The sequence below is a fragment of the Alosa alosa genome, chromosome 13 (assembly GCF_017589495.1).
Source record: "Alosa alosa isolate M-15738 ecotype Scorff River chromosome 13, AALO_Geno_1.1, whole genome shotgun sequence".
Taxonomy (NCBI): Eukaryota; Metazoa; Chordata; class Actinopteri; order Clupeiformes; family Clupeidae; genus Alosa; species Alosa alosa.
This window is the reverse complement of record NC_063201.1, coordinates 32494388-32521953: the sequence shown is the minus strand read 5'-3', so window position 1 is coordinate 32521953 and position 27566 is coordinate 32494388. Positions and strand designations below refer to the sequence as shown.

The window sequence follows — 27566 nt, the reverse complement described above, 5'->3', positions numbered from 1 at the left end:
GCTTGTTTGCATATTGGGTATGGGTTTGTGTGTGTGTGTGTGTGTGTGTGTGTGTGTGTGGGGTGGGGTGGGGGGGTTGATCATTGAAGTGGTGGTGCATCAAAGCTGCCCGTAATGATCGATGCTTCTGATCTGTGTTAGGGACTGGGTGCAGGACTGTCCAGTGGTGTACTAGGACTGGCAAGGCTGGCATTCACTCCTCCAATAGACGGGAGGTAAGCATGGTGAAGGATGGGCAGCTGCACAGATAGCCTCCGCTGGATGCTGTTGGACAGAATTACAGAACTTTTGGAACAGATAGACAAATCTTTTCATTTTGCATTTGAAGAGTATTATGACAGTCAGTGGATCTTATAGATCAGGGATTCCCAAACTGTGGCACATGTACCACCGGTGGTACGCAAGCTTCCACTAGGGGGTACGCGAGATGAAAAGGGCAATGTCGGAAAGGTATTACATTTTTTTTTTAATCTTAAACCTATGTTCTCTTTGTTCTTTATGTTTCATAATGCGTCAGTAGAATGTTATACTTTTCTCTGTGTCAGATGGTGGGGGTATACGAGCCGAGTCAGGATGTAGGTGGTGGTACGCGGGGAAAAAGTTTGGGAACCATTGTTATAGGTGAAAGGATCTACACTAGGCCTACTTTTGATTAGTCTGGATTCACCAAACCATTTCACTTTGTGAATAGGGTCTAAGAACATTCCATTGGAGAATGTTTCCAATTGTAGTGTAACAGAGGTCGTAATTCGTCCGCCGCTCATGGCCCTCGAACCCGCCACCTCGACACGCACCGGCATGGGAGCTGAACGCTCTAACCACTGAGCTAAAAGCCCAGTCTCCCAACTCAGCGGTTAGAAGCGTTCTTAAGGTTAGGGGTGTGAGGATTTACATGGGCAACTAGCACGCTAGCTCTCCGTTACAGTAGCATCCTACTGTAATGGGCGTAGACTTTTGTTTTAACTTTAAAATCATTAGACCAGCCTAACCAATTGCATTTATAAAGGATTGCTAACCTTAGTATGTACTTTGCCACTTTTGCAAATTGATAATAAACATTGATATTCTTTGATGTTTTCTGGCATTGCAATTACCATTTTATTGCCTCATCTAGCTCTACCACTGCCACTTTCTATTTTGAAACTAACGTCATCCCCTCTGGTCGCTGATTGTTTCACCAACCTGTTGGCTGAGGGAAAATGACTGTTTCCAAACTGCTATCTCTGTGAGAAAATGAACTGAGATACAGGTGAGTGGAGCAAGGCTAGCACTTTGTCAAACTTCAGCTTCAAACTAACAATGTCATGTCATACAACAAAAAAGGACAGCAATATTACAATTACCGTTCTGGTGAGTTAATGTCTCTCAGCAGATCATCATCTGTCCTGGAATCTTCAGGAAGGGTACAGCATTTTTCTTTGAATGAAAATATTTTCCAGTTCACCAGAAAATAACATCATGACAGAACATATAAGATAGTAAGACCTGCATGTGCCATGGAAATGTAAAGAAAATGATATAGCTTTAATCTTACACAGTATATCATAGCAGTGTTTGCATTTACCTGATATATCTGCATGGGTGATGACAACATATTCTGAGCAGGGTTCCGGAAAGTTGTGAGAAACTGGTATGCCATCTAATTGCATGTTGATCTCCACAAGCTCACTATCAAGCTGATAAAAAAATCAGAGTAATGCAATGTATTTATATGACATACACAACATACCATCTACTGTATGTGGAACAACAGGGCATTCAACCTTGCCACCTAATGTAAGTATCATTAGTAGGGCTGTCAAAATAACTGATTAATTTCGATTAATTAATTTGAGAAAAAATAACTGATTAAAAAAAATAACGCAGATTAATCGATTCTGTATGACCATTGACCCCAAAACCGTTGTAGTCAGTAACCATTAGACTGTAAAATGAAGGAGAGAGAAGAAAATGTGCTGCCTAGATCATTGATTGGAACATTTACTTTTCAAAAACAGCTTGATGGTATTGGTAAAAATAAAGTGTTGATTAAAATAAAGTCCTCTGCAATGTATGTGATAAAAAAACCTTTTTAATTTATTTCTTCAGCATATTAGGTCATATCATAGATTATTATGGCCATTAAAATAATAATAAAAGAGTTTTTGAACTTTAATGTCACTAATGCTGATTATTCAATGATTGATTTGAATTTAAATATTTAAAATACTTTCACAGCAAAAATCATATATGCGATTAATTTAGATTAATTAATCACAGAGTATGTAATTCATTTTTTTTAATCAATTGACAGCCCTAATCATTAGTATCATTTTCTAAACAGGTTCTAAGAACAGTTATGCCTCTTTTGGTGAAAATGTATCTTGTTAGCTCAACAGTGGTTTAATTAGTTTTCTAAAACAGTCTATGTATTTGTTTTATTTACCTCTGCAACACGTCTCCTGAGCAGCTCATTGTAATTCTGATTGTCCTCCACCCAGAATGTCTTGTTTTGTCCAGCACTGGAGATGGAGCTAGATCTCCATTGATCCTTCCTCACCGTTGTCTGGCTTAATTTAAACTGATGAGATTGAATGGCAAACTTAGAAGGAGCTTTAAGTAGGATGAGCTATGAGAGAGAAGATCTCTTTGAAAACTTGTAAAAAATAAGTATGCCAAAATCACACTTTCAGTATGTAATATAGTTAGGTTTGGCTTGAATCATGTCTCTCAGGATGAATATTGAATGTGTCTCAGCAGGAACAAATGTCTAAACATCTCCACCCTGCCACAAGAGTTCAACAGAGCTTGGTAAAGGATAGATTTGACACTTTCTCTTTTGTATACACTAACTTATCATGTGGATGACACTCAACTTATCCTCTACCCCAGATGACAGCTACAATCTCCTTTGTTGACTGAGCCTCTTGATATTCATCGGCCATCAGTGAGGACAGACAGTAGCCAATGTAACATGACTTACAATGGCAAGGCTCAAAAAATAACTGACTTATTTTGTACCATAGGTTTTTAAAACACATGGAAATAAATAACAATCAATTAGCTGAAAAATATTTGAAGTCCAAATGACCTTTGGGATGAAAAGCAGAAGTAGTGTCCCAGTGGTGGAGATGATGATGACCAGTGAGATGATACAGAACTGCACATTGGGCAGCTCTCTTGTCAGGACGGAGGCAATTGCACCAATCATACACATAACGGCCACATTGTATACACTCCATCCAATGTATTGGCTGTCATTCAGGACTGGAATGCTTACATGCCGGGTCTCCCAGGACAGGAAACAGCAAAAGACCTGTGCAAAGGAATAGACTTTGTATAAGTTACCCATCCACTGTGTCTTCAAATATCATGTTGTAGCTACATTAAGAGAATTTTATCTTAATTTTAATTTTAATTGTTGAAATTCTTTAAGGGCATTTTTTTCTCTTTCTTATTTCTTATACATGGTGATAAATCACCAAATACAGTGGGCATTGCTTCGATTTGGCCAGCTTCCCTCGCGGTCCGCGTGCGGGATCACGCGACTTTAATTTGTATTTTTCCAGTGACGCTGCAACGACGCTGCAACAACCCAAACAACAGGCAGATGTCTCTTGTGAGCAGGGTGTCTCGTAAAAAGAAATGGAGCCTGGAAAACCCTACACAGACTTCACTACAGACTTTAGCAGACTGGTTTAGAAATAATTTAATAGCCAGAAATATGCCTGCCCTGCCCTAATAAAGAAATATTTGGTTAACTGCGAGTGAATCCCGTTTGCAGCTGTAGAAGAAACGCAGGACATTCCGGTTTTCTCCGAGTGCAACGATGATAGACATTTGGAAAAAATATAGAGCATATTAACCACCGTTGCTCAGCTCATTGAACGGTTTTGTTCAGAGCTATACATGCAACTGCATTTGACAAAGGACCGATGTATGTTGCTAGTGACAAAGTATTAGCTTTCAGTGTTTTACAATGTCTTTGTCATGGGGAAGTGTTTTTCCCCATGCATTTATTCTAGGCTAGTGTCAGTGACTGTCGCGAGAGAAGCGGGTTCTGTGTTGCGTTCATTTCAGTGACTGACGCGAGAGAAGCAGGGTCTGTGTTGTGTTGCGTTGCGTTAATTTACAGTATTTTCATTGGGCATGCCCTGCCGTGCCGTCCACAGCTCTTCAGTTCTGACAAAGCCGAAATTACTCATTTTGAAACAATGAGTGCAGGCCGCGCGTTTGTATGGTTATATTGCTTGACGGGGGGGATCCCAAGCAGCTTTCAGCCATAAGGCTACTTTGAGAACATTTCCTAATTCACCTATTACTTAACTATTTCGGCATAGCCTATAAGCAGTTTAATTAAATGTAATGTTAGTTGTAAACAAAAGGGCTACTTTCTGAGGCTTGGCCTCACAGATGCGCTCGTGCCTTAGATGGCAAGAAAAATCTATTAACTGACCGCCCGATTCACGTTGGCTGGGGGGCAGGGGGGGCCATCAGACATTTGTGCCCAGTTAATCCGGCCCTGCCCCCAACAAATCACACCTTCCCACCTCTGTGACAGCTTATAAGAAGTCGAGAGGACTCCTAACTCACAGACTTATTCACAAACTGGTTTTGTGGCATTTCGCCATGTTTTGAAATCCTATGCGGCTACAGCAGCTTCCAATCGTGAGGAAGCAATTTTGCATTGTAGGCATAACTAACATGCAATAACGCCGCCACCAACAACAACCAAAACTAGGCTACTCATTGTCAACATGTAAATTGAATGTAACATTATTGTGAATCAAATTAAAATGTTCTCTTTTGCAAACGTAGGCATAGGCATAGTAACAGATTAATTTAATAATGTTACAAAGATACTACATCAATCCGTATGTTTCATTAGGCTACTAGGCTATTTGTTTTGCCTTACTCTTGATTCATTTAGGCTAGGCCTTTTTATTCAGTTATTCATCATCTTCCGTCCTTGTGTAGCGCACGCATTCTCAGACCTGTCACCTGCCACTCATCATCGTAAGGGAGGTGTTTGGAATCATTCCCGCGTTACAATCATCAGCCAATCAAGGTGGTCACTTCAGTCATGCTCGTGCATGAGTATTAACGTCATCCATAGCAACGAAGACTCACTCACTCTTAGTCAAAGATTCTAAAGCACTCCGCTCCAGAATCTGTTCAGGAGTTGTCATTTTTCCTTACTAGGTCTGAAAGGCTTTATGAATAACTTAATAAGAGAAACTCCTAGCTAAAATATTTTATTTCTATTTAGGAGATAGCCAAGATAAAAGGCTTTGTGAATATGGCCCCTGGTGTCTAACCCAATGCATAGCCCATTTACACAAAATAATGGTCGAATATTAGGCTATGATGATCATTGTTATTTAAGAACATGCGTAGCCAAAAACATCTTGCTCGTAAAAAATCATCATACCGCACATTGTGGCGGGTCTGTTATTTAACCTACTTACTGTAGGCTGCGCAAACCACAGGCCTTTATTTTGGGCAAGCCTGCATTCGAGGCAGGCCTTCTGTTAAAGAATTTTATATAAAGCCTGCGATAACAGTAATCCTCCTGCCCCCGATACCACTGCTGTGGATAGTGTGGAATGTTCATGTAATCACACAATCCAATGTGTGTCTCAATTGTCCCCCACTGACCACCTCACACATTTCTATAGATTTTGCAACGACCTTACATGACACAATGCCATAGAATGCCAGTTTTTAGGACACAGAATAATGTTTGTAATGATACCAGTTAGGCCTACGTTTAACAGTAACATAAGTGTAATGAGCTATTCATTGTCGAAGGTGCATGGTGAAGTAAAATTCTTACTTTGGAAAACAAACATTTGCCGATATCATTGGATAGGGGATAGGCCTACTTTTTTACGTAGCACGTATTTTGAAACAATGAGTGAGCAGGCCACGCATTTGTATGGTTATATTGCTTGACTTACATCCCAGAGAGTATCCGATCCCCAGGCCATCCGAACTCTGAACTCACACTATACTGACTTTGCCCACATTCACTCCTCAGCACTCTCAAACATTTCCCAACTCTGAACTCACACTATACTGACTTTGCACTCATTTACTCCTCAGCACTCATGACCCCCCACACACACACACACACACACACACACACACCAACATGACTTTTAGCACTTTTACATCCCTCTCCCTATGCTACAGACCTTTTATTTATTTTCTTATTTCATCACACGTCAAAACACACACACACACACACACACACACACATATCTGACTTTCTCCAACTTTTGCACATCTCCATAGAACTTCTTCCTCCATCTATCTACCCATGTCCTTGATTGCCTAGCCTTACTGCCCCCCACCCCCACCCCACCCCGATCCCCAACACACACACAAAAAACACACACACTTACATCATCACTGTCATCACCTCACATACATACAGTACACTGCTTGCTACAGTAAGCCTCCTCTACATACTTGCTGCACACTGCCCCCCCTCCCCTCCCTACATACCCAGCACATTGTCTTCAGGATCTTCTCCAACACACATCCTCTACATACTTACAGCACACTGCCCCCATCTACCCACACACACACAGCACACACACACACACACACACACACACACACACACACACACACACACACACAGTCACTGCTCCACTCCCCTCCCGCCCACACAGACATCTTCACTGTCATCACTCACATACATCATACATACAGTACTCTGCTTGCAATAGTAAGTCCCTTCACCACACTTGCAGTACACTGCACCCCCAATACACAGCACATTGTCTCATGAGGAAGCTTCTCCAACACACATATTACACACTGCCCTCTCCACACATACACAGCACACTATCCCATCTCCTTGTCATCCCCCCAACACACACCAAGACCCTGGTAGTTGGGTTAGTATGAGCCGTGGATCTGCCCAAGGTTTCTTCCTTGGTAAGGGGGTTTTCCTTGCCCCTGTTGCTCTTGGGTGCTCCTTGTTGGTGCCCCCCAATCCCAATCCTCCCCACCTTTCTTATGCAGCCCTTGCCACTTAAAAACAACTAAACCCCTCTTCTACTGCACCTTTTACCCCCATAAATGCACAAATAGGCTGACACCAGACATAATTTCACTGCTATAACTATATGCATGTGACAATAAACTTCCTTGTATCCTTGTATCCTTGAGTAGGCTACCGCACCCCACAGTGATGGGCCTAGCGGTCTTACGCGTTCAGTGTGGGGTATAAACAAGCTGAGAATTTAGCGGTGTCACGTCTGCCTGTCACAGACGTGGGGAGCTCTTTGAAGCTTGGGATAATGTGGTACAGTTACTACAGTAACAGTATTTTATTTTACTTTTATAAAGGCTTTATTTGAATGCTGTTGGAACAAATAGTAGTTGATTATAAAGGCAACTTTCTGTTGCAATACTCTGTGTGTTCTGGATTGCAGGTAACTTGTTAAGCCAGTGGTTCTCAAACTTTTTCTTTCATTCCCCACTTTGATCAAGGGGGCATTGACTGATGATAGTGGAGATAACGTGTTATCCCGAGGCCTTTGCAAGTCAGCATCTTCGACGGTAGTCTACCCTATTATAAATATAAGTTTTCGATGTCCCAAACGGAGAGCCATACTTTATTGTTTTAACAATCTCTATGCTACTCACCAAAATGTAGGCATGGGAACATGATGAAGTATCCAACTGTTGTGTGTTAAATTATTGTGATTCTGAGCGGTGGTTTTCAAACATTATCATGGACTTCGGACATCTAGCGAAATGCAACAGGCTCATATTGTCCTCGCATTCGCAAAATGAGGACATACAGACTGCTCAGATAACAGGTGTACCTCCAGTTTTGCACGGTTTTAGTCAAGTTATAGGCCTGTTTACCTTTAAAGGTTCTGCATTCTGCATTTTGCAATGAGCAGTGCTTTCCCTTTTGAATTGGAAATGCTCTGTGTCATGGTGTGTGTGTGTGTGTGTGTGTGTGTGTGTTTGTGTTTCTATAGAAATGTTAATCCGGCCCTGCCCCAACAACTCACCTTTCCACCTCTCCACCTCTGGCCTATGTCCAGGAGGAGGAGGGGCCTGAGGCCTGGACAAAGTCATCAACAGAGTCATAGCACTGAAGGGAGAGGCAAATGGCATATGATCTCCCCACGGGCCAATGGATGTACAAGTTTTCTCCTGTGCCTACGATATTTAATCCAGTGTTTTGCCAAATTGCTATTCATTTTAACGAATATTTATGATAGTATGAAGTACTTTTTGTACAGGCTACTATCTTAATTGGTTTATACTCAATACTTGACCAATGGCTATTGCATCTTTCTATTGCAAGTGAGAATGTGGCAGGTGATCTACTGTATAGGCTTCATAAAATAAAATAAACAGGGGTGCGTTTCCCGTACAACTACGGAGGTTAGCTTTTTACTAACGTAGTACGATGCATCGTTCAACTAACCAACATGTAAGTTACGACTGTTTCCCAAAACTGTTGTACTTACATAGTACTTGTAAGTTTGGACCATGATAGTTTCCAAACTTCAGTAGTCTGGACTAAGGTGGTTAATGACGTTTAGTAGCACGTGACGGGCACACCTGCACATACAGTAACAGAGACTTAATGATGGACTACCTTAGTTTAATCCGTGAAATCTGTTTTTCTCAGGGTCAGCAAGTTAATTCGTTGGTTCATATAGACTGACCTTGTAAATTAACCATTAAATGTGCCGGTGAAACAGTTGTGTACTCTATTGTTATTTATCCCCTATTCACCCACGCCATCAATTCTGTGGCGCAGTGCGTTAAGGCCGGCTAATGACAGCCGCCGTTACGCAGCAGTTATCAGCCCCCTGTCCAAGAGTTCGAATTTGGGTTAAGCGTAGTTAGCTTTTGGGAAACGCACCCCTGATGTCTGATGTGTGATCAGTGGAATATGGGGATATGAGGGAAGTGGCAGTGTTTTTTTGCGTGTCTGCAGAAGTCAGCCAAATATTAATGTAATTCTGCAGCATAAAGCAGATGTATTTGTTTATTGTACAGAAAAATAAAAATGACATGTCAAGCAGTCAATTGACTACATTGCAGTCAAGAAGTAGGGCAAATTAATTTACGAAACCAAAACGTGGGTCATAGCCTAATTGTCTAAGCCTCTATTGCGTAGCCTGTTAAAAACGTTGCTAGATAGTATTAAATCGCCAACAACATTGTTTTCTGCAGAAGCCTACCCAAGGCTACAGATGAATTCTGAACAGTTATTTCTCTACTGGCTCATTATTATCACACAAGATTTGCGTAGTTGCGTTACCCCCAACACTGACAATAACGTAGATAGCAAATTAAGATATTTTTTTTGTTTTGTGGAGCGGCACTGGTAGGCTATTAAAATCAGATTTCGATTTTTGTTACCACCGTGTAGTCAAGCCTTAAGCCATACCCAAGTAGCCTAAATCGAGGTAATGTTTAATTATGCATGATTTATTTTGTTATTGAATTCGTAGGCTGGGATTCCTCTCTGCAACAATTATGTTTAAAGGTAGCCTCCTGCTTTTTCAGAAGGGGCGGCAGTCAGGCTACTGACAGAGCGATGTACAGTGGCAGAGCGACGCAAAGTGGCTGAAAGTGGTGCTAAAGTTTTACGCAGCTTCACGCCATGTAATGCGCGACTGAAGTGGCCATTTGAAAGCAACGCCCACTGTATATGTATGTATGTTTGCAGTAATCTTCAAAATGTGTGCTGAAATCCAGTTCAGAAATATCATGCTCATGACTGTATGCTTGGCAAAGCACATTGAATGACCTCTGTGTATGAAATGCGCTATAAATAAACTTGACTTGTATTGACTTGACTTGACTTGGCACTTCAGGGCATTGTTCTCTTCAGGGACATCACAGATAAACATGATTTACTGTATAAATGACTGTCTGATCAAAAGATCGGATCTCAACAAATAATTATTGAGCATTAGCATACAGTTAGGTCTTTTCTATTGAGCAAAACATTTTAAATGGGAAATTATGTTACCTTTTTTGAATAGTTCATATTTGCATATATTAGCATGTAGTTTATATATGAGCACCCTAGCTCAGTAGTTAGACCATTCCATGGAACCATTTGGGATGATTCCAATTTGTTTTTAACAACCCCTGTCCCATCACTCCAGAATTCATTCTTACCATGAGAACACCCTTGTAAACAAACAGAATGGCTAGCCAGGTGGCTGTGTGTGCACTCTCACAGCGCTCCAGGAGTGTATAAAGAGCCACATCATTCCCATCAACCTGCAACTCAAAAACAGATATCGGAGTGAGTGTGGCTTACAATATGATGATGTATCATAATTTCAATGAGGAAAGAACACTGGGCTATTAAATTGGGATTTGTGTGTGTGTGATGCTCAAATCAACAAGATAAAATACCTCTGTCCTGTATTCTTCTACTGTCCTCCTTAAGGGATCCGTGAAATGCCAGCAGATTAAAATGCAAAGATCAATCAGAAGCATTCCACCAACCACCACAAGCAACCGTAGATCTTTAATGACCTTCATGGGGAACAGTAGGTTTGTGGTGAGATGAATGGATATATGGGTCCAGAAAATGGGAAAATAAGGGAGAAAGAACAATAGAGAGAGATTATTGTCATTATTGACATTTAGGCACCTGCAAAAGAGTTATACCTGTGCCAACAATACTCTACTTTACCACGAATGGCAAAACATGTGTGTGTTTCCACAAACAGAAATGATTCATTGATTTTGATACACATCAAATAAAGTCTGAATATTTACAATGAAGTCTTATGGCTATTATGATTTACACAATTACCTTTTTCTTAAGATGCACATTTTTAAAGATTGCATATACTCTCCATGTTTTGGCAAACATGGCGCCAAATGCCATTGTAAACCCAATGCTTAGAATCCATGAGCGAATCTGTCCGAGGAAAGTACATTTACTTGGATTAATATGGTAAACTTCAGACCCTAAAAAACTGAAATGTATGATTTGTTTGAGTCTCTTACTTTGCATAGGATTTCAAATGATCCATCTGAGATTAATGACCCATCTAGACCAAAAATGATGACGAAGGAGTAAGAGAGCATTCCACCCAAGATTATTATATTGTTTATGAATGGACTGGACATTTGTATGATCCTGGTAAAGGAGAACAGTTGATAGTTTAATATTATTTGCACAGTGCATACCAACTTAATGATTTAAGAATGGAGAGCAAATGTAAATATGTTATGTCAAAAATGCATGCCTACCGATGATGCCGATGTTTTATGTTGAAGAACAGGAAAGAACTGGCCATAAGCATGCCTAATATGGAAATAGCTGACAGTATGCTATAGACCACAATGTTTATCTGTCCTCTCTGATGCAGCACCATAGTGATATCCCTTGGGGGGCCTTTTGCTATAGAATAGTATAAGGAAAGAATATTAGCGTTGGTCTACTGGGTGGCCTGCAGAAATTTGCTGAATTAAGGTCCTGAGCTCCAACCTGTGAACCGCATGTTTTTGCTAAGATCCAGTCTGTCTTCAATTGTGTTGTATTCACCAACTTGTATTTCACTGCCATCTGAAGACAGAGAAGAAAAGTGTACGATCTGAATACCTGTTGGCACACCTATTCTACATGTTCCATAATGTCAATTTATTAGCCATTACCGTTAAATGTGGTCACCAAGTCTAATGTTCTATCCTTCACTAGCCTTGATGCACTAAATAGTCGCAAGTAGTAAATGCACCTAACCAGCAATCACAGTCGTCTGAATAATATAACTAGATGTACCGCATAGTGGTACAAAATATGACCGCCGCTCAGTCCTGTACATCCGTTCCGCGAAAATAAATCACACTTCACCTGTAGGCTACATTGTATTTGGGAAAAGCAAAAGGTATCAGCATAATGTTATTTATTTATTCATTTATTTTTATGTATTTATAAACAAAAACATCTCTGTCAGTTCCATGCCGTTTTCAACAGCTATCAAAAACAAAGGTCATTTTTGGATGGATGGATTTTTTGTGAATGTTTCTTCTTCTACATAAGATTTTAGTCATCTTTAGTTCATGTAATGCTTTATTGTCAATGCACAAATTAAGTAACAGTAGTCTGAAACGTTATTGTTGATGCACAAATTAAGTAACAGTAGTCTGAAACGAAATGCTGTTTTACATCTAACCAGTGGTGCAAATAACTGACATGTCCAAATGGGCCTTGATGAAATGCATCGCTAGACTGTTCGCTAGACTGTTCGGCAGAGGCAGGAGGGACCTTGGTGAACACTGATTCCTATGAAGGTGGCACTGATAACACCACTAGAACACCAACGGACCCCAGAACACCTTCACGTTCAGACACCCAAGAACCAGGACCGAGGACTGAAAGGAAAGAACCAGGAAGGAGGCAACCAGTGAAATGGCCAAAAGCGAATGAGACCGCAGTTTGGCAGCAGCTGGACAAGGACCTCAGCATCATCCTAGAACACTCACTACGCGGGCAGGTGGAGACCAAGCTGAACAACATTGGGGACATACTGTATGAAGAATGCAGAGGCAGGTTTGGGACACTGGCAGCAAAGCGGAGCTCCGGCCCAAAGCAGAAGGGGAGGAGGAAGAGGGAGATTGAGGCACTGGTGAAGAGGCGGCGTCATCTTCGAAAACAGTGGAGGAAGGGGAGTCCAGAGGAGAAGGAGGGCCTGAAGCCACTGTGGGAGGAGGTGAAAAAGAGCATCGCCAGCCTACGGAGGGCGGAGCACATCCGCAGGCGCAGAAGGCGGAAGGAGAAGGAGAGAAGCAGCTTCTTCAGGAACCCCTACCAGCATGCAAGACGGCTGCTTGAGGATAAGAGGAGTGGGAAGCTGGAGATCAGTCAGTCAGAGCTGGAGAACTACCTCAAGGAGCTCTACAGCGACCCAGCAAGACAAACCCCGCTAGGACCACCAGGGTATGTTCCTCGCCCAGCTCCGCCAGCTCACCTATTCGACACTGCTCTGCCCAAGCTCAGTGAGGCAGCAGAGGTTGTTCGGAAAGCAAGGGCAGCCTCAGCACCAGGCCCCAACGGTATACCCTATAAGCTGGACAAGTATTGCCCAGGGGTCCTGAAACATCTATGGAAGCTCTTGAGAGTGGCCTGGAAGAACCAAGTCATCCCGACAGAGTGGCAAAGAGCAGCCACTGTCTTCATCCCGAAGGAGGCTAACTCCACCACCATCGGTCAGTTTAGGAGTATTGCGCTCCTGAACGTCGAAGGCAAGATCTTCTTTGCCATCCTAGCCAGGAGGTTGACCAGCTACCTCACAAACAACGGGTACATCGACACCAGCTGCCAGAAGGCTGGGGTGCCAGGCTTCCCAGGGTGCGTGGAACACTATGCAGTGATATGGGAGCAGATCCAGCGAGCAAAAAGAGAGAAAAGCGACCTGCATATGGTGTGGCTAGACCTCGCCAATGCATACGGGTCAGTTCCCCACCAGCTAATCAAGTATGCCCTGGACTTCTTCCATATCCCTGTCTGCATTCGCGCCCTGGTGTCAAGCTACTTTGCAGACCTCCAGATGTGCTGCACACATCAAGACTTCACCACGAGCTGGCAACGACAGGAAGTTGGCATTGCCATGGGATGTTCAATCTCTCCCATCCTGTTCGTCGCAGCATTTGAGGTCATCCTCATAGGAGCAAGGAAGATGGCAGGAGGGGTGAAGCTACCATCTGGACAAAGGCTGCCACCAGTGAGAGGCTACATGGACGACATCACCACCATCCTCCAGACAGCAGCATGCACAGCGAGACTGCTGAAGAGGATTGACGAGCTTGTGACCTGGGCAAGGATGAGAATTAAACCTGCAAAGTCACGCAGCCTGTCCCTTAGGAAAGGGGTCAGGAGCGACCACACCACCTTCATTGCAGGTGGCGAGGAGATTCCGTTGCTGGCTAGTCAAGCCGTCCGTAGCCTCGGTCGGACCTACACGGCAGACCTCTCACGGCAGATGGGGGAAGCAGTGAGGAAGCAGCTTGCAGAAGGCTTGGCAAGGATCAGCAAGAGCCAGCTCCCTGGCAAGTACAAAGTATGGACTTACCAATTCATACTGTACCCAAGGGTGATGTGGCCACTGAAAATGTGCGAGGTCCCCTCCTCAGTGGCAGATAAGATGGACAGGTTAGCAAACGGGTTCATCAAGAAGTGGCTGGGACTGCCAAGATGCCTGTCAGATGTGGGGCTATTCGGGAGGAACATTCTCCAACTGCCATTGCAGTCCGTCAGCCAGGGATACAGGCAGGAAAAGGCTTGAATGGTGCTTGAGCTGAGGGAATCCACTGACCAGCTAGTGAGAGCAGCTGGGCTTCAAGTAAGAACAGGGAGGAAGTGGAAAGCCCAGGAGGAGGTTGACATGGCCATCAGCAGGTTAAAACACCAGGAGGTCACTGGAAGAGTCCAGGAGGGTCGAGCAGGGTTGGGGAGGGGCGAGACCCCCCTCTTCTGGTCCAAGGCCTCCAAGGAACAGAGAAGAGCCATGGTGGTGGCAGAAGTGGCAAGGACGGAACAAGACCGTCTACGTGTCAAAGCGGTGTCTCAAAGCCGGCAGGGAGGCTGGATGTCTTGGGAAGGCGTCACAGGCAGGCCCATGTCATGGGCAGATCTATGGAAGACCCCCCAAGCCAGACTCCGCTTCTTAATCAAGTCCACCTATGACACTCTGCCTTGCCCCCGAAACCTCAACCTATGGTTTGGTGCGGAAGAAAGCTGTCCCCTGTCCAACACCATCAACGCAAGCCTCCAGCACATCCTCTCTGGATGCATGACGGCACTGTCACAAGGCCGCTACAGGTGGCGGCATGACCTGGTGCTGAAAAAGCTGGCAGAGGTGGCAGAGGTAGGCAGACAACAGGCCAACAGCCAACCTCCTGCCCCAGTGAGACGGCACATCTCCTTTGCTAGAGCTGGGGAAGATCCCAAACCCACCCACCAGACAGCAACACCAAGACTCCTCTCACCCGGTGGTGAGTGGACCATGAGGGTTGACCTGGGGAGACAGCTCCATTTTCCAAGGGAGATAGTGGAAACATCGCTCCGGCCAGATCTGATCTTGTGGTCAGTTCCAGACAAGACCATCCTGATGGTGGAACTTACTGTCCCGTGGGAACAAGGCATGGAGGCTGCCAATGAACGCAAACGTTCCAAGTATGCAGACCTGGCAGCAGAGTGTCAGGAGGCTGGCTGGAAAGCCATTACACGCCCTGTTGAGGTGGGGTGTAGGGGCTTTGTGGGCGCCTCAACAGTTCGCCTGCTGCGAGACATTGGCTGCACAGGAGCAGGGAGCCGGAAAGCCATCAAGGAACTGGCGGAGGAGGCAGAGAGGGGCAGCTTCTGGCTGTGGCTGAGGAGGAGAGATAGAGGGTGGGGGCAGAACACCTAGGGCATCAGCAGGGGGTGGCAGGTAGAGATACCAGCCATCGCTCCGCCACCAAGAGATGTACTGGGGTTAAAGGAGCGAAACATCAGTGACTGGTGGTCCCCAGCTAATGACCCGTTCCTGCCCATAGGTGTATAGGGGAACACACTTGCATAGAGTGCACTGGTGGAGATAACCTAATTTTTTGGTTACACATAACCTAATGGTGCACATAACCTAATTTTTTTAGTCCCTGGGGACAAAATGAAATTTTTCCGTAAAAGTCTAGTGGGGCTACATACCCACCAAATTTCATGTACCCCGGTGGTTCGGTGTCCCGGGTATCAATGACCAAAAATTCAGGAAGTAGATGACGGGCAAAATTCTTGAATTGTGTGCATGTGTGCGTGTACAAGTTTATGTTTATGTGTGTGGGTGTGTGTGTGGGTGTGTATGTGCGTGCTTGTGTGTTTGCCTGCGTATGTGTGTTTGTGCATGTGCATGCATGCGTACATATGTCTACTGTGTGAGTATGTGTCATACGTATGATTACTGTAAATGTATGTGTGTGTGTGTGTGTATCTGTTTATGCACATGTGTGCACATGGAATGGGTTAACATGACCCCTGGAGGCAAACATACGGAAAAAATTGGTCATCCTAGGCCCTACAGTTCTCAAGATATTCACAGAGAACTGTGTCTGCCCTACCCTCCTTTCGGGGGGTCCAGTCCAGCGGAGGGGCTACAGATCAAAACGAAAAATGACGGTTCCATGCTATCCATGTGGGGGTACATGCCCACCAAGTTTTGTGTACCCCAGTCTTTCAGTGTCCCGGGAATCCTTGTTGGTGTACGTCACTAAATGTACACATAAATAATTTTATTGTAAGGCCCCCCATGAACGAAAGTACACAAAACTTGGCATGCATTCGGAGGGTGTCATAATGATCCTACACTTTTAATTTCGTGCAGTTTTGACCTTGTCAGCCAGAGATATTGTGATGAAAACACCTAATTTTTTTGCTTTTTTAATTTTTAACTAGGTGGCGCTATACATGAAATAAGTGGTAATGGGATGGGTTGACATGCCCCTTAAGACCAACATATATAAAAAGGTGGACCTCCTAGGCCCCACGGTTCTCGAGATATTCACAGAAAACTGTCTCCGGCCACCTACAGGCCAGTTGGTGTATAGTAACATAAATGAATTTATTGTGTGGCCCCCCATGAACGGAATTCCACAAAACTTTGCGTGCATACAGAGGGTGTCATAATGATCCTACACTTCCAATTTCATTGCAGTTTTGACTATGTTAGGTCACAGATACCTTCAATTACAACACCTCATTTTTACTTTTTTTGTGTTTAACTAGGTGGCTATACATGAAATGAGTGGTTATGGAATGGGTTGACATGGCCCCTTGAGATCAACATACAAAAAAAAAAATGGTCCTCCTAAACCCCTACGGTTTTCGAGATATTCACAGAAAACTGTGTCTGCCCTACCCTCCTTTCGGGGGGTCCAGTCCAGCGGGGGGGCTACAGATCAAAACGGAAAATGATGGTTCCATGCTATCCATGTGGGGTTACATGCCCACCAAGTTTTGTGTACCCCGGTCTTTCAGTGTCCGGCAATCATTGACGGAAATTTGGGCATCTTGAAAAAGAAAAAAAAAAAAAAAAAATCTGACTAAACCTATATGACCGCCGCTTTGCTGCGCGGCGGTCATAATAATGACGTTGATCAGTGGTTGAAATATAGCAAAAGCTTTTGAGACTAGATCTATATGTGTCAAGGTAAACCAATTTCACAAAGTTGCATGAAGTCGTTGTGCAGTGTTTCTGGTTATGGCTGATTCATTTATTTATTTATTTTTTATGTATGTTTAGTCAATCTAAACTATGGTTGATGGGTTTCTAGGAGCATGCACACTGACATTATTGAGAAAATAAATATTTCAAAGGATAAATAAGACTGCAAAATGTGGTTTAACATGTCTGTGTAGACAGCACACCATACTTAACTAATTGTGAAAGTTTGAGAAAGAAAATCCTCAAATAATTAGTTATTTACCTTGAAGCTGGGTAAATCTGATGATTCCCATTCTCTCTCCATTTTTAAACCTCACTTGGCCCTAAACAAAGAAACTATCATCATGACAAGCACATTTGTGGAAAAATCAAAGCAAGATACTATAATTATAATTCTTTTATAATTATAATAATAAAAATATATATAGACACACTGTTTGTTATGTTTCTATGTCAAAAATGTCAATTTAATAAAAGTGTTATATAAGGCAGTGTTGCAGTGTTGAACACAATATGTTTTAATACTCACAGTGACACCCAAAAATGTGGTTTCGTTCATGGCCTCAATAATCATCTGAGACAGCTCTTCATCACTGACTGTATAGTTGTGGTGCAGACTGTACTTCTCATTGTGTCTCATAGCCTCCATAACTCGTGTTAGTGCTTTTGTGACAACCCAGATGGCATCATAGGCAAAACCATGGAACCTGCTGGAGTTAACACCTTTCTGAATGCAAAGCTGGTCATATTCTTTCTGATACTCTTGTGGTGTCTGAGAATAAATGAGATGTAAACAATTGATCACCAAACCTTGCTGAAGGCAGAGTACAGACATATCTGTACTCACCTAGTATTTCTATTTAGCTATCCATCTATCTTTCTATCTATCTATCAATCTATCTTGCTATCTATTTTATAAGGCATTTTTACAGTTTTAGTTTGAATACTTTTCAGACAGAAATTGTGAAGCAAACTCACCTTTCCAGAAATGCCCCTGGTCTCTTTGGAACTAAGGGGCTCAAAGTCCACACTGATAGATCCCTCCATGGCCTCCATGAGACTCAAAGAGGAACAATTCACTGTCCCTCTGTTAACCCACCAGTTCCTCTGGTTCCATCTTGGAATAACCCACTGATACCTACTGCTGAACATGTTCAAATGGTAAGCCTTAGAAAGGATGACAGTAGAAAAAGGAAATACGTTTAGCTGATTTTACAACTTAATTTGTATGTATCTCTCTACAGAGTGTTATGGTTTGTCCTTTTTGATCCAATGGCAGCACAGCATTGCAGACTCCATCGAGGGGGACTTGCTGCCTATGTGCATATAAATTGCTAATTCTATGCTAACGAAAGTCATCAATTCATATTTACAGGTAAATAATGAAAACATGGTTTTGAACACTACTTTACATTTTCAGCTAATCACCATTAAAGGATAATTCCAGTATTTAGCACTTTGAGTCCCTTTTCTGGTTTGTTTTGGATGAACTTGAGTGGTGGACACCGAAATTTTGACGATGGGTCCTGTCTCGACTTTTCTGACTCGTTTTGAATCGCCTTTGACTACTTCAGAGTGGTTACCTACAGGCATGCACAAACATGTCCTTAAAACAACCCTTAACATTCGTTTTCAAAACTGTGCTGGTGATGTGTACATGTACATTTCATAAAATGCTGAAATTAAAAATAAATCTGTTAAGTCACACACATCCTCATGTTCATTAGACAGACAAAAACATACTGTAGTTCACACCCTCAGTCTACATCCACAAAAAAGTTCCTCAGAATCAGAATTGGACACATTAGTAAGGAAGATATTATAAGGAGATATTTTTGGGTAACAATAACATTGTTACCCAAATATATCTCTTTATTTCATTTAAGTCTTGCTCTCAATTTCTGCTAGGGAGTTTTTGATGATCACAGTAGTCTTTTGATCCCCTCAGGGAAATTTGGTCTCTGCATTTATCCCAATCCGTGAATTAGTGAAACACACTCAGCACACATTGAACACACAGTGAGGTGAAGCACACACTAATCCCGGCGCAGTGAGCTGCCTGCAACAACAGCGGTGCTCGGGGAGCAGTGAGGAGTTAGGTGCCTTGCTCAAGGGCACTTCAGCCTACTGGTGCCTACTGGTTGGGGTTCGTACCGGCAACCCTCTGGTTACAAGTCTGAAGCGCTAACCAGTAGGCCACGGCTGCCCCAGATACTCACAGAACAGAAGATTTTAGCTGCTGTGCTTTCATTGAAAAGTCCAATAATGATCCTCACATCATTTTCCTGAAAAAAAGTGAATCATAGCCTCATATGATATATTGTGTGTAATTAGTCTATATATACTCTGTGAATAAACTTATTGTATGAGATTTTTTAGCTGGCAATGAAACAAAAGCCAATGCATTTATAAATCCGTTATTCTCATCTGTAATGGCAAATATGGTCAGAAGATGGTAAATACAAAACTCACAATTTGCAAATTTCAAATAAAATGGAAAATTATAGTCACCTTCAGTATTCTTAGGCTGACAGAGGGATCGCCGATGAAGTTTTGTGTAGCTGCTATCTGAATGTTAGCCCTTAACAGCACCTTCATTAAATCTCTTTGGACCTGTTGGGTTAGGTGGTTGCATGTCATATCAGTAATGTCTACATTTAGTCTAGCTAATTCAGGTGATTAATTATCAGAATGTTGAATTTCGAAATCCTATGGGGGTCTCCCATGTGTCTAAGGGTGCATAAGTCAAAAAAAGTGCTTAACTAAGCACTTTTTCAGCCTGTGCAAATTCTCCCCTTCACTTAGCCTACAGCTGTCATTTAGCTGCAATGGAAGGAGTTACGCATCAACCCCAAAATCTAGGCGTTTCTTATGAAACTCTTGCGTGCATTCTGCCACTGACTTAAGCACCTTTTCAGCTACGCGCCCCAGAGGGCTGTATTAAGGTTGAGCACCACTACAAGGCGAAACAGCATATTGCTTGATGTTGGCAGTAGACCCAGTTCTAAATACATGTAGGTTACACAGAATGTTACAAATGAACATAACAGTATCAAATCTTGTGCTTAATAGGCTGATACAGCTTTATGTTGTTAAATAGGGAAATCCGTTATAATAACCCACTTTGAATATTGGAGCTTACAGACTGTGCATCTTCAGTTTTAACTTGACCCATAGCCTACTTTGTTTGAATCTGTCCATTTCTTCCCAATTTGACTGAAGTCATCTATACATTTGCACAGACGTGTGCACTATTGGCGAGCAGCATAGTTTATATTCTCCTGTCTCTTGATTTGTTTGTAATAGAGGCTGATATTGTTATGCCAGTCTCTATTGTATTTAAAACTGCAGGCGTCATTCTACAGCTACATTAGCATAGATACATTGATATTATGAAAAACAAGTGCCATTGAAACAGTGAGTTTTAAATTTATGAATTTACACACCTCAAGCACGTCTTGACTCCTACAAACCTCAAAGCAAAAGTGAAATTGTCAATTCTTTGTTAGTCTATACAGTATGATGATGACACACCATTTTACTGTAGGCCGTTCACTATTCAGTTCACCATGCTTACATTTTCAAAATCAAAGACTGGTTTGTGTTCTTTCTGGACTTAAATGGCATTCAGAAGGTCAACTAGAAAGTCCACATTCCACGTTTTCATATCAACCTAAATTAATGAGGTGGTGGATCAGTTTGGCTTTATCTTAAATAATTTGCACCTCTTTCATAAGGCCGCCTTGATTTCAAACTTGCGCGCTGTGGGTATGACAGAAGCGGGAATGGGAGTGTGCATAATTGTGTCATAAGTGTAACATAAGTGTCTGCTCGATAGTGTTCAGACTCTGAGGCTTGTGCCAATTGAGCTGTACATTGCAAAAAAAAAAACTGTTAAAAATCTAGTAGTTATTGTTTTTAGTATAAAGAGACGTACGCTTTGCGCTTTCTCGTAAATTAATCTATCTATAAATTACAGGAACGTCTGTCTGTCAAACTTGGCAGGTGTCTTGCTGCGGGCATGGGTAAGTGCAGTGCCAAGTTTGCCGTTGTTTGGATAAGAAATGCAAAAGATATCATTAAATATATTGGTAAAAGAAGGCTTTTACCACTCTTTTATAACCACTCCCCCTCTCACACAGCACAGAGCAGGACCAGAGACAGAGAGGGTAAGCAGAGTTTTGGCAGCACTGAATCAGGGCACAGCACGGGTCAAGATGCAAGATGTTTGGATGATTATCATGTTTGACCTCAACAATAAAGACTCCCTGTATGCGGTTTGCTTGCATAGAATGATTCTGCGGATTTTGTAACACGCCAACAAACACTGGTATGCAGTGGCTGTTCAAAACAACGTAAAAATTATGTGCAATACTGACTGCAAGGTCCCAAATTGAAATGAGTGATAGGGTAATGGTCCCGAATTTAAGGATATTTCAGAATGCCACACAGCTAGAGTGGCAGACAGGGCGACATGTCACTTATGCTTACTTACTACCAAAGACAGTTTTTGAGTCACATCGTTGCAAATCACATATGATGATGCATCTTTCTACAAAATGGTTTGTCTTCTATATCATTAAGTTATTCAATAGGCTAAACATATAGCCTTACATCAAAGCTTTAGGCTGATGTCATTTTGATCAGCTACAGACAACAAGTAGTAGACAGAGTGTGATGTCACTTTTAGGCTACCAGATATTTTTTTCCCCAAAACAACATACATTATATTTTAACCCTGGACCAAACAAAATATACCAGAGAGGTAGCTCCCTCAGGTCAGTATTCCCAGAGAAACTCCACTTAGGGTTTTTTGCTACCACTTAGTGGCTGCTACCACTTTCTTTGTTTCCAGTTTTCGGAGCCTGGGCTGTCTTAACATTTTTTTACACTGCTCACGGTATGGGCATGTCTTGAGGAGATGATTGCTGAATGTGACAGAAAATGTTATGAACTTCAAAATGTGTAGGCCTACAATAGGCGTAGGCCAAGAATGACACTTGGTTAGATTTATTTTTTTGCAGTGTATGCAAAAACAAAATTTGCCAGCAATTAGTTTCATATAAAAGAAAGATGTCTGCCCAACGACTTTTGACTTTGTTTTTAAAAGTGCTTATTCAAGTTCAACTTGATGACGTAAATTAGGCTTTGTAGTTTTTATATGAATAAAATGACATGAAGTTCTCGAATAGGAAGGTCTTCATTTATTTCATTTATGTAGACGTTTGCAGCAATATATCTTAAGCTCTCATATAAAATAACTGTCAGATAGCCTTCTAAAATCAGAAGCTTCAAAATAAACAGTAATACACATATCGATTGACATGTGTATCACTGTTATATTCTTAAAAGGCTTACACGCGATGTACGCACAAATGGGAGAATTCGGCCCTAAGTGCCTACTCCATGTTGTTCAGACTCTGACGCTTGTGCCAATAATAATAATAATAATACATTTTATTTAAAGCGCCTTTCAAGTCACCCAAGGACACTGTACAATAAGACAAAAGGATATAGACATAAGAGTAGCATAAAGACATCAAACAGAGACAGTATACAAGAGAACATGGACATAAAAGCAACATATACAGGGACAGTACCAGTAGACAGTACACTTAGTAAAACACACTATACATTCAGCAGGAGACAGACATAGCCAACAAAAGTAGAATAAAACTGAGCCAACTGAGCTGTACATTGCAAAAACGGTTAAAAATCTAGTTGGTATTGATTTTAGTATAAAGAGACTTTGAATCATCTTTAAATAACTGTCAGATAGCATTCTAAAATCAGAACCTTTAAAATAACCAGTAATACACATATCGATTGACATTGTGTATCACTGATATATTCTTTGCACACATATTGAGTTTGTCATTTGGTAAGATTCTCACAGAATGGTTAATTTGCCATGGAATGAGCATATGACCAGTTTCTGGGGAAAAAAACCCCTTTGTGACTATAACTAAAGTTGTAAGTTGTCTGTAAGATAAAACTTACCTCAGAGACTCCCTGGCCATCCTGAGTCAGTATTCCTACCCGATTCCAGTTATAGTGTTTGACAAATTTTATCACAGCTGGATGAATTGCATTGTCTGATGGGACAATTCTGAAGAAGTTTGGATACCTTCTTTTGTCCTCAAATGCAGGAGCTGTCACAGCAAAAGACAGCTAAAACAAATTGATATAATTCCTTAAAGATCATGTGCAGTACAATGTAAAACTATTTTAAAACTACTACAAGTGCAACTCCCAGTTAATGGGTCAAATATTTTAGAGATACAGATTCCACCCAAGATATCAGTATATTGAAATGGTTTCAATTTTATTTGAACAGATGTCATGTTTTTTTGCTGTTTTTTTTTTTTAACTTCTGAAAAATTATTGGTTTAAATCAGTGGTACTTCAACTAATCATTCACTCATTTTTCATGCTGAGGTGTGCATATTTTCAAGTTTTTGTAGCGAAATGAAAAAGTAGCCTACCCATGTCAATATTACCACCAGCAATTTCATTATGTAAGCAATTTTATACTTCTGTGTGGCTGTTTTTTTAGATCTATCTATCTATCTATCTATCTATCTATCTATCTAAATGCCTCTTTTTCACAATCTGTACCCCATCCACTTCACTCCATCTTTACCCTCTATGCTGTATATTTTCATGTTTTTTCAAACTCTATCATTTCACTCCTTTTGGCTTTCTGTTTTTCATCTCACTCTCCCTAATTTAACATGACATAACATGTTTTCTCTTCTTGTCATTTCCATTCTCTTCATGCTTTAACAAGTTTAATTTAACCCTTTGGAGCCTATGTTTTTTTCAGTGTAATTTAGGACCATCTATAGTGGTTTTGACCGTTCGATCATGCAGCGGTGTGCAGATCTAGCTGAATCTTTACAACCATGCCTTACGTTTAGAATGGGCCCGCTGATTTGACGATACCAGACCAGAAGGCCATTGAATTTTCTTCCTACAGATACAGGTGTTGTTATAACTTCTCTGTACTCTTTCAAAGTTTACAATACTTTGCTTTGTCTGTAGAAACCCTCACCACACTACTGTATAGTGACGTGGCACCCTGCCCAGTTAGCATCACTGTAAGGCCATTCAGTAATAATGCAAATAAACCGTCTTGCTCAAAACGTGTAGCCTGGCTAGCGCCACCACTTCTCAATGAGACGTGGTCTGGGAACCAAACGTTAATTTTCTCGTATTTGAAAAAAATGCCCAGATCCGTTTATTGGGTGCCACGGATGTCTATCAAATGCGTCTGTGCATAGCTCATCATCGTCTTGCTTTCCCCCTTGTTCTGTGATTGGTCCCCTATCTCAGGCGAAAATTTGCTCCATGGTCTCCAGGCTGCCTTAGCAGCGTGAATCAAATTGCGCGCAAGGCAGCATGGGAACACCCAGGCTACAAAACGCGCACCAATGAAAGTAATTTGCTCTCAATCAAAAGTTTGAAGTTGTTAACAACCGTTGTTTTTACTCTGGGTTTACCCTTTAATCTTAAAGTTTAAGTTTAAGTTAAAGTGTATTGTAATGTACTCATAAAATAATTTATCAGTAATTACATCTATTGTGCTCAAGAGCCAGCTCAACTTTAAAGAATAAATTAAATGGTAGTAATTAAAAAGGTATATTAATTGTGTGTATGTGTGTGTGTGGGGGGGGGTATGTGTGTGTGTGTGTGGGGGGGGGGGGTAGTGAATATGGTAGTAATGGGGTGTGTGGGGGAGGTGGGGTGTGTGTGTGTGTGTGTGTGTGTGTGTGTGGGTGGGGGTGGAGGGGGTATGTTGTGCGTGTTCGGTTTATGAATGTGTGTGTGTGTGTGTGTGTGTGTGTGTGTGTGACATGTGTATTCTTATATTAAGATAAAATAATTAGTTGGTATCATAAAGACACTTACCTAGAGCTCATTACAGCCAAAGTGAATTCAATAACAATTTGTATTATTTTAAGACATATAATCAAGAAAACAAACAAATTTGGCTGCCAGTGCATTAAGCAAAATTGTCTTGATAAGATGTCTTATTTTGCATGCACTGGTATTTCCTTAAGGAAATGCCTCTCTAATTTAAATTGTTCCACTTATTGTTCCACTGAACAAAATACTGACAAAAGCAAACCCTTTGCAGGATGTAATGCCACTCTGGGCAACTTCCCCAGTATTGCCATTTAATTATTAAGAGGCTAGACATTCAGTCATCTACCTGCACAAGATTCCAGCCCTGAAGAGACTCAGCAATGATGGAAGTCACAGATGGACAGACCCCTCCAAAGATCATGAGGTATTTTGGACCATGGCATATGGCATCAAAGAAAGCTTTCAAGCCAATAGCATTGTCACACTAAACAGAGAGAAAGACAAGAGAAGCAGGAAGGGAAAGAGTAAACTGACAAATCGTTTGACAACTGGAAGTCATATAGGAAACATCAAACCAGCATCATAATCACTGTATCCTTTTCCAACTGGCCATAAGGCAATGTTGAAAAATAATCTTACACTTTAAGAGAAATATAGCCACTCTCTTAAAGAATAAGTCATTGCAAACACCAAACTTTGGAATTAAGACAGATTGGACAGAGTCATGTAACTCTACAAAAAGCATTTAATACCAAATATACAAAAACAATTATGTGGAATGCTATTGTAATTACAGTTTTCGCCCATTGCTTACACACTAAAATGTTTGAATGCTTAGATCAAAGCCTCAATATCTAAACTTCTTGTAGCATACTTTAAACGCTGTGTAACCATAGCTTAAACACATTTTTTGCGGGGTGGGGCCTGACCAGAGCTGTTATTGGATCAATCCAGTGTCAGTATGAAAATGAACCAATGGGCCACTGACTGTCCTTGCTTTGGGCCGATCGTTGGCCAATCTAATTAAATTGTATATTCTGTTGGCCCAAAGGTGCGTCAGCCCACTGGGAAAACGCCTGCTATGACAGATGGCCAGTCCGCCCCTGACCCAGCATTAGCCCAACTACCCCACTCCCCCTCTACAGCCATAGAGCACTTCACCCCTATACACCATGGCCCTTTTGGTGCTTTTTTGCACATGGACTGTGACTGTCTACCTTGGGTCTCAATAACCCCCCCATCTGTTAGCACATGCTATACATATTTATTATCTATTTACCATCTATCTATTTACTACAATAACTATCTATTCACTATAATAATAATAATAATAATAATAATAATAATAATAATAATGGCTTACATTACTATAGCGCCTTTCAGGATACCCAAGGTTGCTTAACAAACAAAAGGGAGAGGTAGGGAAGGGGGGTCACTGGCATCGGAGAACAAGTGTGCTTCTAGGTGTTTTTTGAACATGCCTAGGGAGGGGGCAGTGCGTATGTGGAAGAGTAGACTATTTCATAGACTGGGGACAGCAGCACAGAAGGGTCTGTCCCCAAAGGTCCAGAGTCTTGTGCGGGGAATGGCAAGCTGATCCTTGTCAGAGGATGGCAGGGACTGTAAGGGTGAAGGAGATGGGTGGGGTGCAAGTGCGTGGAGGAATTTGTAGGTGAGGAGGAGTGTCCATGACCATCTACATCAGCTCTCAATGGCCGCCCATATGTTGTACTTGCCATGTAATATGTATTATTTATTCATGAACTGTTATTTATTTATCAACAATCTGTTTGTACTTGCTTTTTAATACTTATTATTCTATTACCAACCATTTATATACCCTGTAAATACTGTCTCAGCAGCACTTCATCTATTATTTACACTACTTACTAGATGCAAAAATGCATTTTGTTGTACTGGTGTTTTACTCGTGCAATGACAATAAAGAAAAATCTTAACTAATGCTTCACTGAGAGGAAAAGGCAAAACGTGTATACTGACAATGTAACAGATCGTATTGTAGATACACTGAGATGCATCATCCTGTGGGAAACAACATCCACTCATTTCAATTCAGCTAAAGGTGCTGTAAATATCTTGTATAGACAGACAACCACAAAAACAACAAAAACAAAAACAAATCAAAGCAAAAGCACTAGAGAGATATGAAAAATTACTTTACCTGCGAGTTGGCAAAATGAAACTCTAGCTCATAGTTGCCTAAAGGAGCTGGTTGCTTCCTCAGGTGTTGCTGGGCCAAGTGGACAGCTGGCAGTGTTGTCTCTGTGATATTGCCACACCCAAGTTCATCTGTGAATGGCATAATCCACAAGACTGGCAGTGTGTGTCGACCCTGGCATAAACACAAAACCAAATGTTCCAGCAGTCCCCAAAGTACCAGTACCTTCCAAACATCCATTGTCCAACTTTCAGTTTAGTATTCTGGGGGAAGTGTAGGCTAGTGGGGGGAACTTCAGTGTCTTGCTTAATCTACCTTCATCTGCT

General features: G+C 41.7%; 1 protein-coding gene across 1 annotated transcript; it reads right to left on the bottom strand.

The window, feature by feature from the left end:
- Window positions 1–45: 45 nt before the first annotated feature.
- LOC125305605 (gamma-aminobutyric acid type B receptor subunit 2-like) lies at window positions 46–27566 on the bottom strand. The gene is made up of 20 exons (XM_048260448.1): window positions 27244–27566; window positions 27063–27104; window positions 25408–25545; window positions 23193–23363; window positions 19704–19805; window positions 19412–19477; window positions 18171–18359; window positions 17722–17964; window positions 17455–17515; window positions 11486–11563; window positions 11248–11398; window positions 11002–11134; window positions 10805–10912; window positions 10399–10521; window positions 10156–10260; window positions 3071–3295; window positions 2426–2560; window positions 1565–1676; window positions 1344–1416; window positions 46–264 (listed from the first exon to the last, which is right to left on the bottom strand). Exons 1-20 carry the CDS (start codon window positions 27478–27480, stop codon window positions 138–140), a joined length of 2619 nt encoding a protein of 872 aa, XP_048116405.1. The 5' UTR covers window positions 27481–27566; the 3' UTR covers window positions 46–137.

Excerpts from the sequence above, each read along its gene's own strand:
- LOC125305605 (XM_048260448.1), bottom strand. The coding sequence starts at position 27,480 with ATGGATGTTTGGAAGGTACTGGTACTTTGGGGACTGCTGGAACATTTG. Across the intron at positions 27,105-27,243 it reads TTCATTTTGCCAACTCGCAG|GATGATGCATCTCAGTGTAT; the intron begins GTAAAGTAATTT and ends TGTTTCCCACAG. Across the intron at positions 10,522-10,804 it reads ATGTGCATCTTAAGAAAAAG|GTCATTAAAGATCTACGGTT; the intron begins GTAATTGTGTAA and ends TTCCCCATGAAG.